The sequence below is a fragment of the Chanos chanos genome, chromosome 1 (assembly GCF_902362185.1).
Source record: "Chanos chanos chromosome 1, fChaCha1.1, whole genome shotgun sequence".
Lineage (NCBI taxonomy): Eukaryota > Metazoa > Chordata > Actinopteri > Gonorynchiformes > Chanidae > Chanos > Chanos chanos.
The window spans coordinates 41,578,834-41,592,820 of NC_044495.1; the positions used below are offsets into that span (position 1 = coordinate 41,578,834).

The window sequence follows — 13,987 nt, forward strand, 5'->3', positions numbered from 1 at the left end:
GTCATTTGAGTTCCTTCACTTCTGTGGAAACACGCTGATGTGTGTAGGAGTCAGATCTGAAGAAGGGAAGAGGTACACAGTCACTGTGTGTGTCTGTGTGTGCGTGCGTGCGTGTGTGTGTGTGTGCTGGGGCCCATTTTGAATTGCATTGAGAATTAATAGTTGTCATTTTGGTTCTTGTAATTTGAATTGGAGGTGGAATCTTGTGGGTGTAGAACTGAAGTGAAACTGGATTGTCAGGAAAAAGGAATTCAGCAACAACCAAGAGAGGCGTGCTCTTACCAATCATGTAAATTATTAAATAAATGAATTAACTAAATAACAGACTTTTAAAGAGAGTAATTACATTAAAGTCTTTAAAAGTTAGTGAGAAAGCAACTTCAGATCCTAAGTACGTATGTTTACATTATGTGCTTGATTTTTATTAGTAAGTTTGCCTTCTGGAAGCCATATTCAAATATGTATTCAGTACATTTGAGGAGCACTTTTTATTTGTGTGTGCGCGTGCGTGTGTGTGTGTGTGTGTGTGTGTTGGAAAAAAAAGGTATGTACAGAGAGGTGAGAGATAATCTATAATCTAAAGACTGCCTGGATTAGCAAGATTACTGTTTGAAAAGGCAGAGCCTGCATTGCCCTTGACAAAGAGATAAAGATAGATAGATAGATAGATAGATAGATAGATAGATAGATAGATAGATAGACAGATACATAGATAGATAGTGAGAGAGAAGGGGTGAGAGAGAGGGAAAGAATTCCATTGATTTATTGTGTTAAGTCTTGAGAAAGCTGACCGTCTGCTCTCTGTTCAGAATGCCGTCCACTGAACAGTTCACATGCCTTCTGGCCAATCAGCTCGCTGCGCTGCTCTCATGCAGGAACTGATGGGCATGATACACTGTTGGTATTTTGGTCACAGATGACTGACAGGACCGCTGGGCTCCTGTCTGACTTCGTAAATGCAAAGAGCCGTTGGATGACGCCCCTAAATCCAGATACGCATCTCTGCTCTAGTTCACCAGCTCACAGACAGTTTAGTCTTTAAATCAACTAATTGACTCTAATGGTTTGTTGGAGCTTTCCCTCACAGTGTTTACAATACAGTTCATAATGCAGTTATGTCTGATAAACTGCGCTGATAAAGCCAAAGAGGGCCCGGATGTGAAACCTCACTCAGATGTAGGGAGTGAGGAAAGTAGAGATGGTACAGACAGTAGAGACAGGAAATACAACATAGAGGAACGCCAGTCTATCCCTGCAGAACAGAAATCTGTCTATACACTGTGTGTGTGGGTGCGTGCGTTTGTGCATGTGTGTGTTTATGAATGAGTGAGAGTGAGCAGATTCTGCTAGCAGCACAGAGGTAAAATATTTGTTGATGAGACCAGACTCTTGGTTCGTGGATGTGATTGATCAGCTATCAGCCAAGGAGGCGTGGCTACTTCAGTGTTATGGACCCTATGGTCCAGTCTTAACCACAGTCCCATACAATTTGAATGCATGAATAATTCCCTGCCATTGCAGCACAAACATCAGTGGATATTCTATTTCTGTCTTTTCGGTTCCAGGAACAGCTTTAACAAATCTCCAAGAGTTTTGACATTTGTTTCCTTATATTATTCGATATCAGTAGCCAACAGCGTGGCAAGGAGAAAGTGAATATTCATGATATGCAAATACGCAGATGTCAGAACCAACCAAGGCTCAGTATTGTTGGACCTTGGATATACTTGTTTTATTTGCGCCGTAGTGGAACGGCGGGACTTGACGGTGCCTTCTCTTTCATTTTCCACCTAAAAGCATGTCGTTTTAATGACAACAGACAGTGACCAGTTTCACCTTGTCCTGGCATGCTTTCAACGCGAGGACATGTGTGAACACATCTGGTATGCTGGACAACAGATTGTATGTTCTGAGACCACTATTACACCCCCTAGGTCAACCCACACACACACGCACACGCACACGCACACTGACATGTGTGCGCTTGGTATATACACAGGCAGTTTTGTTTTAGAGAAGGACAGGTGTACGTCCTTTCGTTTGTCCGTTTTAAATACAGAGAAACAAACACATTAACAATGCTTAGGATTACGAAGTGCGACACATGACATTTTAAATGATAAATATTGGCGATAGTTGTTGCGTGTTCAGGGGTTGGGTTTCGCGTTTAACACGCCCCGTCCTCAGTAAAGAGCTCCACCGATCACACCCGGATGTTAACCGCAACGCCAGTGCTGGGACGTGATACAAGGTGAGTCATTTATCAGCGTTTCCAAATACAATTTGTCGTACAATTTCATGTAGAATTAAAAATATACAATTCCATTGTCTTTAATATAATATCTTTTTCATTCGTTCATGTCATGCTGATTTCAAAATTATCATAATATACACTAACTGTGTCGCTAACCTGATCTGCTAGGTGAGCTAATTAGCTAACCAACTTAACTTTCAAAGAGCGATGATGACAAAACCCATTACAATAGTGGTATACAGTGATATAAATAAGATTCTGATAGTTACAAAGTTTTTCGACAAATATACGGAACTTGTTTGAGTTTCAGTACTGGCTAACTTACTTTACTAGCTGACCAGATTCACTTTCACTCTGATATTAGTCTTACCTGTACTATCTCGTTTACATCAAACATCTAAGACCGGCAGTAATAGTCGTTTAAACAGTTTTGTTTGGCGGGGGTTTACGAATTTGTTTATCAGCCACAAGGGGGGAAGAATATTTTTACTGAAATAAAAAGAGAAGCAGCCGGTTTGAGAACACTTCGGCTATCACTTGAATGATTTGCTAGACTAACTTTTGAAAATGACATGTCATTGGCTAAGTAATTGTCCAGCAGTGTTCCCTAAAAGGGGTTTTCACATCACCATCGCTGTCAACAGGTTTTAAACACCAGTCACCGAATTTCTTCGTTGTTTCGCTTCATGTCGTAGCTCATCTATTTCTTTAGCCGTTCCGATATAGCTGTGATAGCTAACTCTGTATGCGGAAGTGACAGGTTGGGTGTCATTCGTGTCGGGAATGCTTTTCATCTTCCTGGCGACTGGTCGTGTTCACTTACCTCGTCCAGTCGTAGCTGCCAGTCAACCGTGTTGTTACCGTGTCGTCAACCCTGTCAGTACTATCAGCGCACTATCGCCTACATCACCTGCAGACTGTCAATAGCTAGAATATCAGATCTTGTTTTTGCGTTCTTTTACAAACCTGAGGTTCATGACCGTGACATTGAGAGATGCCTGACTATGTGAACTTATGTGTGCAATAATGACAGTCCCAGTTTTTCCTGTAAGCACCTTGATTGACAACAGTTGTGTAAATGTAAGGGTTTATTGTGTTCTAATCTGTTTAGGTTTTCAGGTATGTGATTTGTTAATGGTCTTACTAGTCACAGGGCCTGGGGCCTGTAGCAGAAACTCTCCACAACACTGCCAGCCCTGTTGGGGGAGTCTAACAGCCTATTGTCTGCCCTTGTGCCACGAAAACACATGGCATTCTTACCAATGTTTAGTACAATACATCATTCTGTAACGAACACTGTCAAAAGTGTTGTGCTTATTACTCTCTTTCTCTGTCTCTTACTCTCTCTCTCTCTCTGTTTCCTGTCCCTTTCAGATGCAGACCATAAAGTGTGTGGTGGTTGGTGATGGTGCTGTGGGAAAGACCTGTCTCTTGATCTCCTACACCACCAATAAGTTTCCCTCAGAATATGTACCCACGGTGAGTGAGTGACAGGCATGTTAGTGGGGGAGGGATGAGAAGAGGAAGGAGATATCTCAGTGGAAAAGCTGACAGAAGGAGAATTTAAAGCGAGGGTGGGGGGGGGGGGCTGAACAGAAACGAGGCGCTACGTGCCTGGGCCGGAAGGGATGGTTTGTTTGGTATTGTGGAGACAATAATAGTCCTGAGGATACTGTTTTTCTACATGCTTGGCAGAGAGATAACTGCCGTTTGTGGCAGAGTTACTTTGATTTGAGCTGAGACCTCTATGTGTCTCCACATGTGCATGGCTGCGTTTGAAGGTGGTGTTAAGGAGGCCTCACCCTTCTCCATGTCCTGACCTGTCTCTGGGCTTATGTGGAGAGCTTGCAGAGCCTACGTGCTGTGTTTTAGGTGGGGACTGTTGTCTGGGAGCAAGAGCTCGGTTGCAGTACCCCCGTTCAGCCTGGGTACAGTCTGTCATCAGAGAACGAGAGCTCTGATTGGCTCACTGCGGTGTATGATCAGACACTGAGAACGCTGACAGGCTTCTCTGTCACTCAGCTCATTTTGCAATCTTAAGTTTCCAGCATGCGAACCCTCGGGCAGTCTCTCTCCCTCTCTCTCTTTCTCTCTCTCTCTCTCTCTCACTCACACTCTCCCTCTCCCTTCCTCTCTCTCTGGGGTAAACTGTGAACCTTTAAATGACCGTAAAGACCGTAAATACAGTGCTTGAGTGACATACTTGGAATGTTGGGGAATATAGCTGAGAGCTAGAGTTTAGCAGGTTTTCACAGGTAAAATGTGTGGAATGGGGTTTAAAACATGTTTAGTGTAAAGCATGTAGAATAGGGACTAGAGCAGGTTTGGGGTAGAGTGTATAGCACAGGAACTAGGATGCGTTTGGGATGAAGCGTATAGCACAGGAACTAGGATGCGTTTGGGATGAAGCGTATAGCACAGGAACTAGGATGCGTTTGGGATGAAGCGTATAGCACAGGAACTAAGATGTGTTTGGGATGAAGTGTATAGCAGGGGAACCAGGATGCGTTTGGGTGAAGTTTATGGAATGGGGGCTAGTTTGAAGAATTGATTCAAGATCTGCATTGTTCGAGGAAAGAACCTGTTGCAGTTGTGAAGTTCTGTGGAAATGAGCTGTTGTAGTTAGGGTGTTTGACTGTGGAAATGCCTGGGATGGGGAAATATCCAGCTGTAAAACTGTCTTGCCTGTCATACACAAAAGCACGCCAGCCTTCAGTGGTCAGGTTGCAGTGTTGGGCCCCAGATTGGCTTTATGTGTCAGTCACAGTGGAGTCTAATTCAGCGCTGTGCTGGCATGTTTTTAAAGCATCATGTGGCCTGAGGGGCAGGGGTCATCACAGAAAATAAATCACAGCACATAAAACTGCTCAGTGAGAACCTGCTTTCTCACTTACCTGAGAACAGCAGCATGGAAGTATCAGAGCCCAGTCTCTCACTGAGTAGCCTACATCAGTAGATGTAGTCTCACTGCTCTGAGTACAGCAGTGTTAAACCGCCAGAGCTCAGTCCCTCACCTGAGCGCGTCAGTACCTGTGTTTTTAATGATCTTAGTACAGGAACTTTAGAATATCATTACCACTGCACTCTTTCAGAATATGTCATGGTATTATAGTAATCCCCCCTCCCCCCAACTTTTTAATAATTGTTTATAGTTGTAATTTGTTTGGGAGTGGACAGCAAACAACACCTTAGATGTTTGTTTGTTTACAATATATAGATTTAAAGAAAAAAGAAAGTGCAGCACTTGGCCCATATGGTTTGAGACAGGACAGCTTGTTCCGGCTGACGGGATGTTTTGCTTCCATGAAACTCTGGATGATTTTGAAGATAAAGACTTTAATTAAAACCTTGTTATTATACCTTGTTTAACCCATGAATGGGTCAAAAATGTTTAAAGGAAAGCTCATGATATTACCACACCCTGGATTCTCTCTCTCTCGGGTATCGTAAACAAACTTTTCACGGCTTACGTGGAATATCTGGGTATTTTGTTTTTTTAACGACTTTGCTCTTCATTGTGTTTTGAACATAAGTGTGAGTTGAAGAATAATTATTTCCATTGTTGTAAATGTGTAATTCTCGGGTTTTGCTCATTTTAGAGTCAAATAAGCATGAGTAAATAAAATAATATATGAACTACCATAACACATTCCAATAATATCATCAAGTTCTTATATTCTTACACCAGTTCCAGAACCTGTATTTGCACCAACCTGAGTACAGCTATATCAGGGCCTGTGTTCTTACTGACCTGAGTACAGCTATATCAGGGCCTGTGTTCTTACTGACCTGAGTACAGCTATATCAGGGCCTGTGTTCTTACTGACCTGAGTACAGCTATATCAGGGCCTGTGTTCTCACTGACCTGATTACAGCTATATCAGGGCCTGTGTTCTTACTGACCTGGGTACAGCTATATCAGGGCCTGGGTTCTCACTGACCTGAGTACAGCTATATCAGAGCCTGGGTTCTCACTGACCTGAGTAGCGCCATATCAGGGCCTGGGTTCTCACTGACCTGAGTACAACTAGATTAGAGTTGGTCTTCCCACTGACCTGAGAACAGCAGTCTCTGAGCCTGTATACACACTGACCCAGTTACATGTTTCTTAAGCTGTTTTATTAGGGCCCAAGTGGAAATGAAGGAGATAGTGTCCTCATTAGGGAGGTGTTGCAGTTTGGAAATAATCTGATTCCAAAACAAGCGACAGAAAAATCGAAACATTGGGGGGAAAATATTTTAAGCATTTAAAAAGTCTGTTGACACGCTAACAGCGTTAGCCTACTTTTCACTCAAACAACAAACATGTAAATAAAGGGGCAGTGGAAAAAGGAGTGGCATGGAGAGGCGCTGGAATTCCAGAAAGGGAAGTATAATTCCATACATTCAAATGGAAGCTTATCTCTCCAGTTCTTCCTTCTACGCATGCCCACATATATCTTAATATAGAATTATTGTCCCGTTTAAAACCTTGCTTATTGGGGGATGGTTGTGGTGTGCCGTTAATAGAAAGATCCGTGAAATCTTTTTACTGGAAGTTTCTGATTAGTAGTTCAGAGTTTATCCAGGGGAGGTGAAAAAGTGTGTCCTGGAGTATCAGACAGTATAGGGGTTAGGAAATCATAAACACAGATACAAGCGGAGTTAAAGCTCATAAAATATCTGTCCACGTTGACTGAATGAGTGACTACAGTGACTGTTTCTCAAACTCAGAGGCATCTGGGGGAGAGACACAGATAAATCTCTAAGTCCCACATGTTCTGTTTGAGAAATCTTATGAGTCAGGTCCAGTTGAGCAGTGTGCTGATAACAAAGAGAATGAAGAATATGGACAGATGATATGTTCTTATGGAAAGAGAGAACTGTGTTGTATGCTGCGGGGTTTTGTAAAGCAGCCGGGGTCCTGTGTTAAGCATTTTTAGCTGTGTTTCACTTTGACTTTTACGTGTGTTTATGCTCTTTAGGGCTCTATAGTCTTATACTGAACGTTTCTGATGAATCTGAGTCCTGGTGAACTTAAGCCCAGTGTGCTGCTGTGAGAAAGCGAGTGAGAAGGCCTTGGTTGTAGGTATCGTATTCAGGAAAGTTCTGGAATGAGGAGAAACCAGTTGCCCTATGGAAGACCATAAAATGGTGGTGAAAACATGATACAAAACAAAAAAAAAAGAGCAGGACATTGAAAGAGAGGATTTGGGGCCTAATACTCTTCCACCATTGAAGCTCTGACACAACTAACAACTCAGCATGGTTGTCTGGCCCTCTGGCTCCCCCTCTGAGAATGAGTGGGCTACAGTGGATTGAATATCTACCTCTCTCACACACACGCACTACCCTTGCTGTTCTTTTGTTTTCCCTCTCTCTCTCTCTCTCTCTCTCTCTCAGGTATTTGATAATTATGCCGTGACGGTGATGATTGGAGGAGAGCCATACACTCTGGGCTTGTTTGACACTGCAGGTAAAAAGGCAAAATTCTTTTCCCTTTCTCTCGCTTCACAGGAATTTTAACGTTAGCATCTGAATGATTGAACTACTGTCACATGTCACACATACGCACATGCGCACGCACACACACACACAACACACAACACACATACACTGACTTACATTATTAATAATAACATATAGGCAAGGAATCATTAACTGGCTTAAAAGAGTTTAGGAGAACTACATGTTTTTTATTTGTAGGTTTAGTTTAGGGTTACGATATCACTCAGATACAGTTGCAGATTCATGTTTTAACATGAAAGTGAAATGAAAGCGAAATGCCTGTCGAGCAGTAGACAGACTAGGACATTGCTTTGACTTCTCTCATATCGAACGTTTTTCTGACATCAGCATTTGCGCAGTCATGCAGTCTAGTGTTTCTCAACTCTTGTCCTGGGGACCCACTGGACTAGACTAAAGTCTTCAGTTAATTTTTGGAACCAGCACGCCTGACTGGAGAAGCCAAAGGCTGGGCTGTTAGTGGATAAGCTGACGGAGGTGTGATGGTGCTGGGGTAAAGAAAAGATCATTTTACTGTGGTACAATGCCCCAGGACTGGAGCTTGGAACTGCTGGTTTAGCTGATGCAGTAACAAGGCAGGCAGAGAGTTTTTTAAAAACCATGCCCAAAGGCGCTGCACTTTTTTCTTTGCCAAAGCGCTGTGTGACGGCAGACAAACTGTGAGCAGGAGTTATTTAACTCAGACTTGCAGTTGTTTACCTTTAACTTGCAGCTTCGCCGTTCAATATCCAGCGTTAAGAGTTTAACAGGAATATGCATTAAGTGTATGTGTGAGCAGATGGTAAGGTGGGACATTGTTGATGCTTGACGTCAGTAAGGCTAACTGGCACTGATGGTGATTCAGAGTGTTTTCATTTCTTTGAAACTCTTTTACGTATATGCAGTGTTAAACTCTACAGATTATCAATGGGCCTAATCTGCCCTGCTCACTGTTAATGAAGTGTTTTATTATGGTAACCGTCAATAGAATATGCTTGTGTTTTACGCTAGGCTGCTGATTAGATTGAACAACGTCCTTGCTCCATGGGAGAGAATCTCTCTTTTTTTTAGGGTAGGGATGTAAAAGGGAAGGATTTTCTTTCCTGCAGTGAAGAACTTTCAACTTGAAATGTTTGTCTCTATTTTGTCTGGGTTCTGTGGAAGCGTCTTCAAAGACAGTCCATTTTCCAGTCCGACTCCCCGATGCTGAGGACCATTCCGGGTTTTTTCAGGTTCATGTTGTCGAGTAATGACCAGGCTCTTGATTTGGAGGCTCAGTGGGGTCTGTGTGCATGTGTGTGTTTTGAGAGACTGAGAGACTGCTTTAAAACCTGAAGAGCTGATCTCTCTCTCTCTCTCTCTCTCTCTCTCTCTCTCTTTCCAGGTCAGGAAGACTATGACAGGTTGCGGCCACTCAGTTACCCTCAGACTGATGTCTTCCTGGTGTGTTTCTCCGTTGTTTCCCCCTCATCGTTCGAAAATGTCAGGGAGAAGGTTAGTAAGCGGAAATGTTTTTTCAAACACCTGTGTGTCCTGTGTTTGGTTTGTTTGAACAATGGGAATAAACAGGAAGAGGTAATGAGACCCTGTATGATTAAATTTGAAACTAAGAAATTATTTGGAAGATGCTTACATTTGCATCTTTTGTTTGAAATATTCAGGTTTAGTCACCGTTCCTCCAAGTGTCTCAAGCCTCCGCCTTAGTCACTTACTGACTCATGTTTTCCTAAGGCAGACTGTGTTTTGTTTTTGGGGTGTATGTTTTTCATTATGTGTTTTAGCTCAGTCATTTTCTGACTCATTATGTTCAAGAGTGTGTGTGTGTTCATGTTCGCTCATTATGTTTTTGAACATGTGTAATATCTGGGTAGCTGGAGATTAATATCCATGGAGCCCTTTATGTTTTGTCATGTCACCAACGGCATTTGATGCTGTGTTTATGTCTGTAAGACAAGTCAGAGGCTAAATACAGGTTTCTTTCCTGTCACCTCATTTCTGCACACTTCTCGCCTGCTTCTTTAAACCTCCAACACTCATCTAATTTAATCTCATCTCTCTCTCTCTCTCTCTCTCTCTCTCTCTCTCTGTCTGTCTGTCATAGTGGGTGCCAGAAATCTCTCATCACTGTCCCCGTACACCCTTCCTCTTGGTTGGGACGCAGGTGGACTTGAGAGATGACATTAACACTGTGGAGAAACTGGCAAAGAACAAACAGCGCCCACTGTCAATCGAGAGCGGAGAGAAACTGGCACGAGAGCTAAGAGCTGTCAAATACGTGGAATGCTCCGCCCTCACACAGGTACTCCTGACCATTCAAACAGCAGAATCCTTTACAGGCTCCACCCATCAAATTGTGGTTCAGCCAGTTTAGGGGAAAAGTGTGTGTAGATGCACTGGACTGGAACCTAAATTTGGTTAGCACAGATGCAGATAGAGGTGTGTGATATTGACAAAAATTGATATCCCGATATTTTCTGGGATTTTGTCGATAACGATAAGTAGACGATATTTTGCATCCTTCAAAAAAGTCTTATATTGTACTAGCTCGCTCTTGTTAATAAGATATTAATTGTTGCTTACTAATGATATTAACAGAAACAACATATCTAAGGAAAACTTATTTATTTACTTAAAACTGAAGCACTCGGGTATACACAATACAAAAACATTGAGTCACCAGTGCAAGTGTTATTGAGATCAAACAGCAGATAGTGAAACAAGTTAGCTGTCGAGCTGTCTTTAACAGCAACCGATTTCTGACATAGTTTGCAGCCTGCAGTCTTTTGAGCAACATCAGCCTTTTCAAAGCCAAACCACCTCCATGCAAGTGAGGATGATCCATGTCTAGCAATTAATTTTAACGACGAGATTGCGAGGCTGGCGTTGTCTATATTTTGTCTCCTGGTGCTGTTTTTTCACTCATTTTTAACTTAAGTCATGCATTTTTAGGCAGCTAGCTTAACTTGTTGTGCGGTGACCATGTTCGCCTATACTAGCACGCTGCATGCACTTTCAATGCACATGTGCAGTAGTCTATCCTACTAGGCTATATGATGCAGTGAATGGGTGGACTCTCAAAGCGTGTTTTTGATTGGTTTTTGCAAAGTAAGTGACATATTCGATAATGTCAGCTCACACATTGTTAAAACAACAATTAAGGTATTGTCATAGACGATACATATCGCACACCCCTAGATGCAGTTACATACTTCAGTAACAGACTCATCGGGTTTTTTTCTTGGGTCAGCTCAGTTTGTGACCTTTTGACCTTGATTGAACAGCATTGGTCCTTGGTCTACAGCAGGCTTTATTGAGGAGTCCCCCTGACTTACTTATTTATTTATTTATTTATTTATTTAACATGTGTGCATTGTTTTGGAATCCTCATTTTCAGTTTTGAGACTGTTCATTTAAAACTTGTTTTAACATTCCTTTACCTGGGGATAGACCTGTTCAGAGAGTCTTTTCTTTTTATTCATTAAACTTGATTGCTCATTGGTTTACAGGATTGGTCACATGAACTGACTGGACACACCCATGTCTCACTTGTGCTTACTTTGAGAGATCGCGTGATTCTGGTGAAAACAGAGGAGAAATGAACTGTGAAAGAAGTGCTGATACGGGCTCACTCTGTAAATTGAATTATTATTTGTATGCATACAGCTCCTTCTTTGAAATGTGTTGGCTGTATTGGCCAGCTCTTTTACAGTCCTAGTGAACAGCTCAGTGTGGAAACGTCATAATGGGGCAGTTTAGTGAATAATGAGCCTAGAGGGAATGCTCAATGTATAATGATCCAAGGGGAGCAGCTCAGTGTGTAACAGCCCCGTGGGAACAGCTCAGTGAATAATGACCCTATGAGAACAGTTCTGTGTATAATGACCCTATGAGAACAGCTCAGGGAGTAATGGTCTTAAAAGCAGAGCTCAGAATACACTGACTGCCCCCTGAAAGTCGACGAGTTGAATCGTCTGTCGGAGACCCGTCAGTTGACTGAGATTCTTCAAATTAAGCAGTCGTTTTTGTTTTTGTTTTTGTTTTTTTTTTCAGTCAGTGTACATTACAAAACAGGGTAAAACGGATAGAAGCTTACAAAAATGCACAGCGATAACATGTCAATGAGGGATTATAAATAATTCCTCATTGCAAATATATTTTTATATTCTAATAGGGCCAGCTGGTGCTTGCTAAAAAAAAAAATCCACGTAATATGCGCTGGTGGTTAACTGATGAAAGAAGCTGAAACCTGAGGTGGAGTGGTTGGTAAACTAGGCTAGCTAAAACCATGTCTCAGAAGAAGTCTAAAGTATGGCAGCATTTTGAACTTTTGAGGGACAACTCTAACAAAGTTAAATGCAAACTCTGAATGCAAGAATTTGCTGTCATTCAACAACATTGAATATGGCAAACCATTGAAACAGGTATAGTTGGCCATCGAAAAAGAGACAAATGTTTGCCTTTTCATCTTAAAGGTTTCAAATCTTAAACTGCAAACGTATAATTTATTTATTTATTCGTTTACACTTAGGATTTATTTATTATGTTGAAAGAGAAATACAGTAGCCTAATAAGCCTATCCTGATGAAGAGAAGTTATTATTTCGTAGCAGGCAATACTGTGAATTTATTTTGAACTGTTTCATTTGTTTATTCATTTAGGCTAAATGTTGTTTTTAATGTTTAAAGTGAGGTAAAAAAAATGATGCTATAAGAGCTTGATTTAAACAGAAATACATGCGCATTGCCTGTTTCATTATTACCACAAATCTATGTGGTGGCCCGACATGGTATGTCAGCAATTCAAAAAGGCCGCAATTCAAATCTTGCATCATATGCAGCTGTCTTTTATTGATTTTTAAATGCTCAAAAATATGTTCCCATGACTCTGTTGCATTTGAATATGTTAATGTGGTCAAAATCATCACTGAAACTCATGTCAGTGGATTTTCTGATCGCCAGATAGTCTTTATGGGAAAAAAAAAAAGGAACGAATAGTGGAATCTTCGTATTGAACAGCCAATCCGATTGGACTGACAAAATTCTGAGTCGGGTAGAGCCCTAGTTCAGTGTATGATGACACTAATGGAACAGCTCAGTGTGTTATTGCCCCAAAGGAACAGTTAATTGTGAAATGGTGCAGGGGAACAATTCAGGATATAGTGGAATGATCAGTCAATAATCAGCCTTGTCTTAATCTGGTGTACAGAAAAGCCAAGCTCCCAGTCAGAGCCCAAATTTCAAATTTAATCTGCAGAGAACACTCAGTAGAGGGCCATCAGTGAGTCAGATTATTCCAGTAATCATGTTGTGTCATCAGAACTGTCCAGTAAAAAAGTGGTGTGGGACGGTCCAGACCATTTGGTGGCATGTTTGGGGAAAGTGTTGTAAAATAACTTTGCGAAATGCTCCCTTGTTCTCATAAAACACTGTTCTGTTTATCTCACTTATGACTACATCATAATGTTTCCCTCTCCCTTTGCCCCCCCCCCCTTCTCTCTCTCTCTCTCTCTCTCCCCTTCTCCCTGTCCATCACAGAGGGGTCTGAAGAATGTCTTTGATGAGGCTATTTTGGCTGCTCTGGAGCCCCCAGAAACCAAATCCAAGAAACGCTGCATTCTTTTATAGAAAGAGAGAGAGAGATGTGTGAAAGAGCATGGACCATTGCAGAGGTGGTTTAAGTTGGAAAAAAAAAAGGAACAAGACAGACGGACAGACAGAGAAGAAGAGATTTCAACCTGCTCATGTGTGCAGTGCCTTTACTAATTTAAATAAGAGACTGGATTGTTTGTGTGGTAACAGCCCATTCATCTCCTCATTGTTAAACAACTCATCTCTCATCAAACTAGACTTAGGAAAGAAAAGGGGCGGGGTGGAGAGCTTATTAACCCTTTAAAGCCTTAAAAAAGACCCAGCGATCTAGCCAAATGAGCGTGACTGCTGAGTTTTAATTGGTTGCTGTAACTAATACAGACATGGCTAGTTGGGAGTGAGTAATGCTAGCATGCATGCATAGTTTTTCTGTCTGCTGTCCGTCTGTTATTGGGACAACTACAGATCAAAAAATTGACCCCACCCCCCCCTCCCCCCTTTTTTTCTTTTTTTTTTTTTTTTAATTATTATTTTTTGGGGGGGGGGGGTCTTTTGGTTTCTGCCACAGAACTGAAAATCCCAAGTGCCTCTTTTACCTCAGTATACTGCTTCCGACAGGCAAGTCAGTGAATGGCGTTTCTCAATTCCTTTGCTCTAAAGC

General features: G+C 41.8%; 1 protein-coding gene across 1 annotated transcript; it reads left to right on the forward strand.

The window, feature by feature from the left end:
* Positions 1-3,628: 3,628 nt before the first annotated feature.
* On the forward strand, positions 3,629-13,800 carry LOC115820977 (cell division control protein 42 homolog). The gene is made up of 5 exons (XM_030784709.1): positions 3,629-3,733; positions 7,637-7,709; positions 9,123-9,232; positions 9,840-10,037; positions 13,273-13,800. Exons 1-5 carry the CDS (start codon positions 3,629-3,631, stop codon positions 13,360-13,362), a joined length of 576 nt encoding a protein of 191 aa, XP_030640569.1. The 3' UTR covers positions 13,363-13,800.
* Positions 13,801-13,987: the final 187 nt, after the last annotated feature.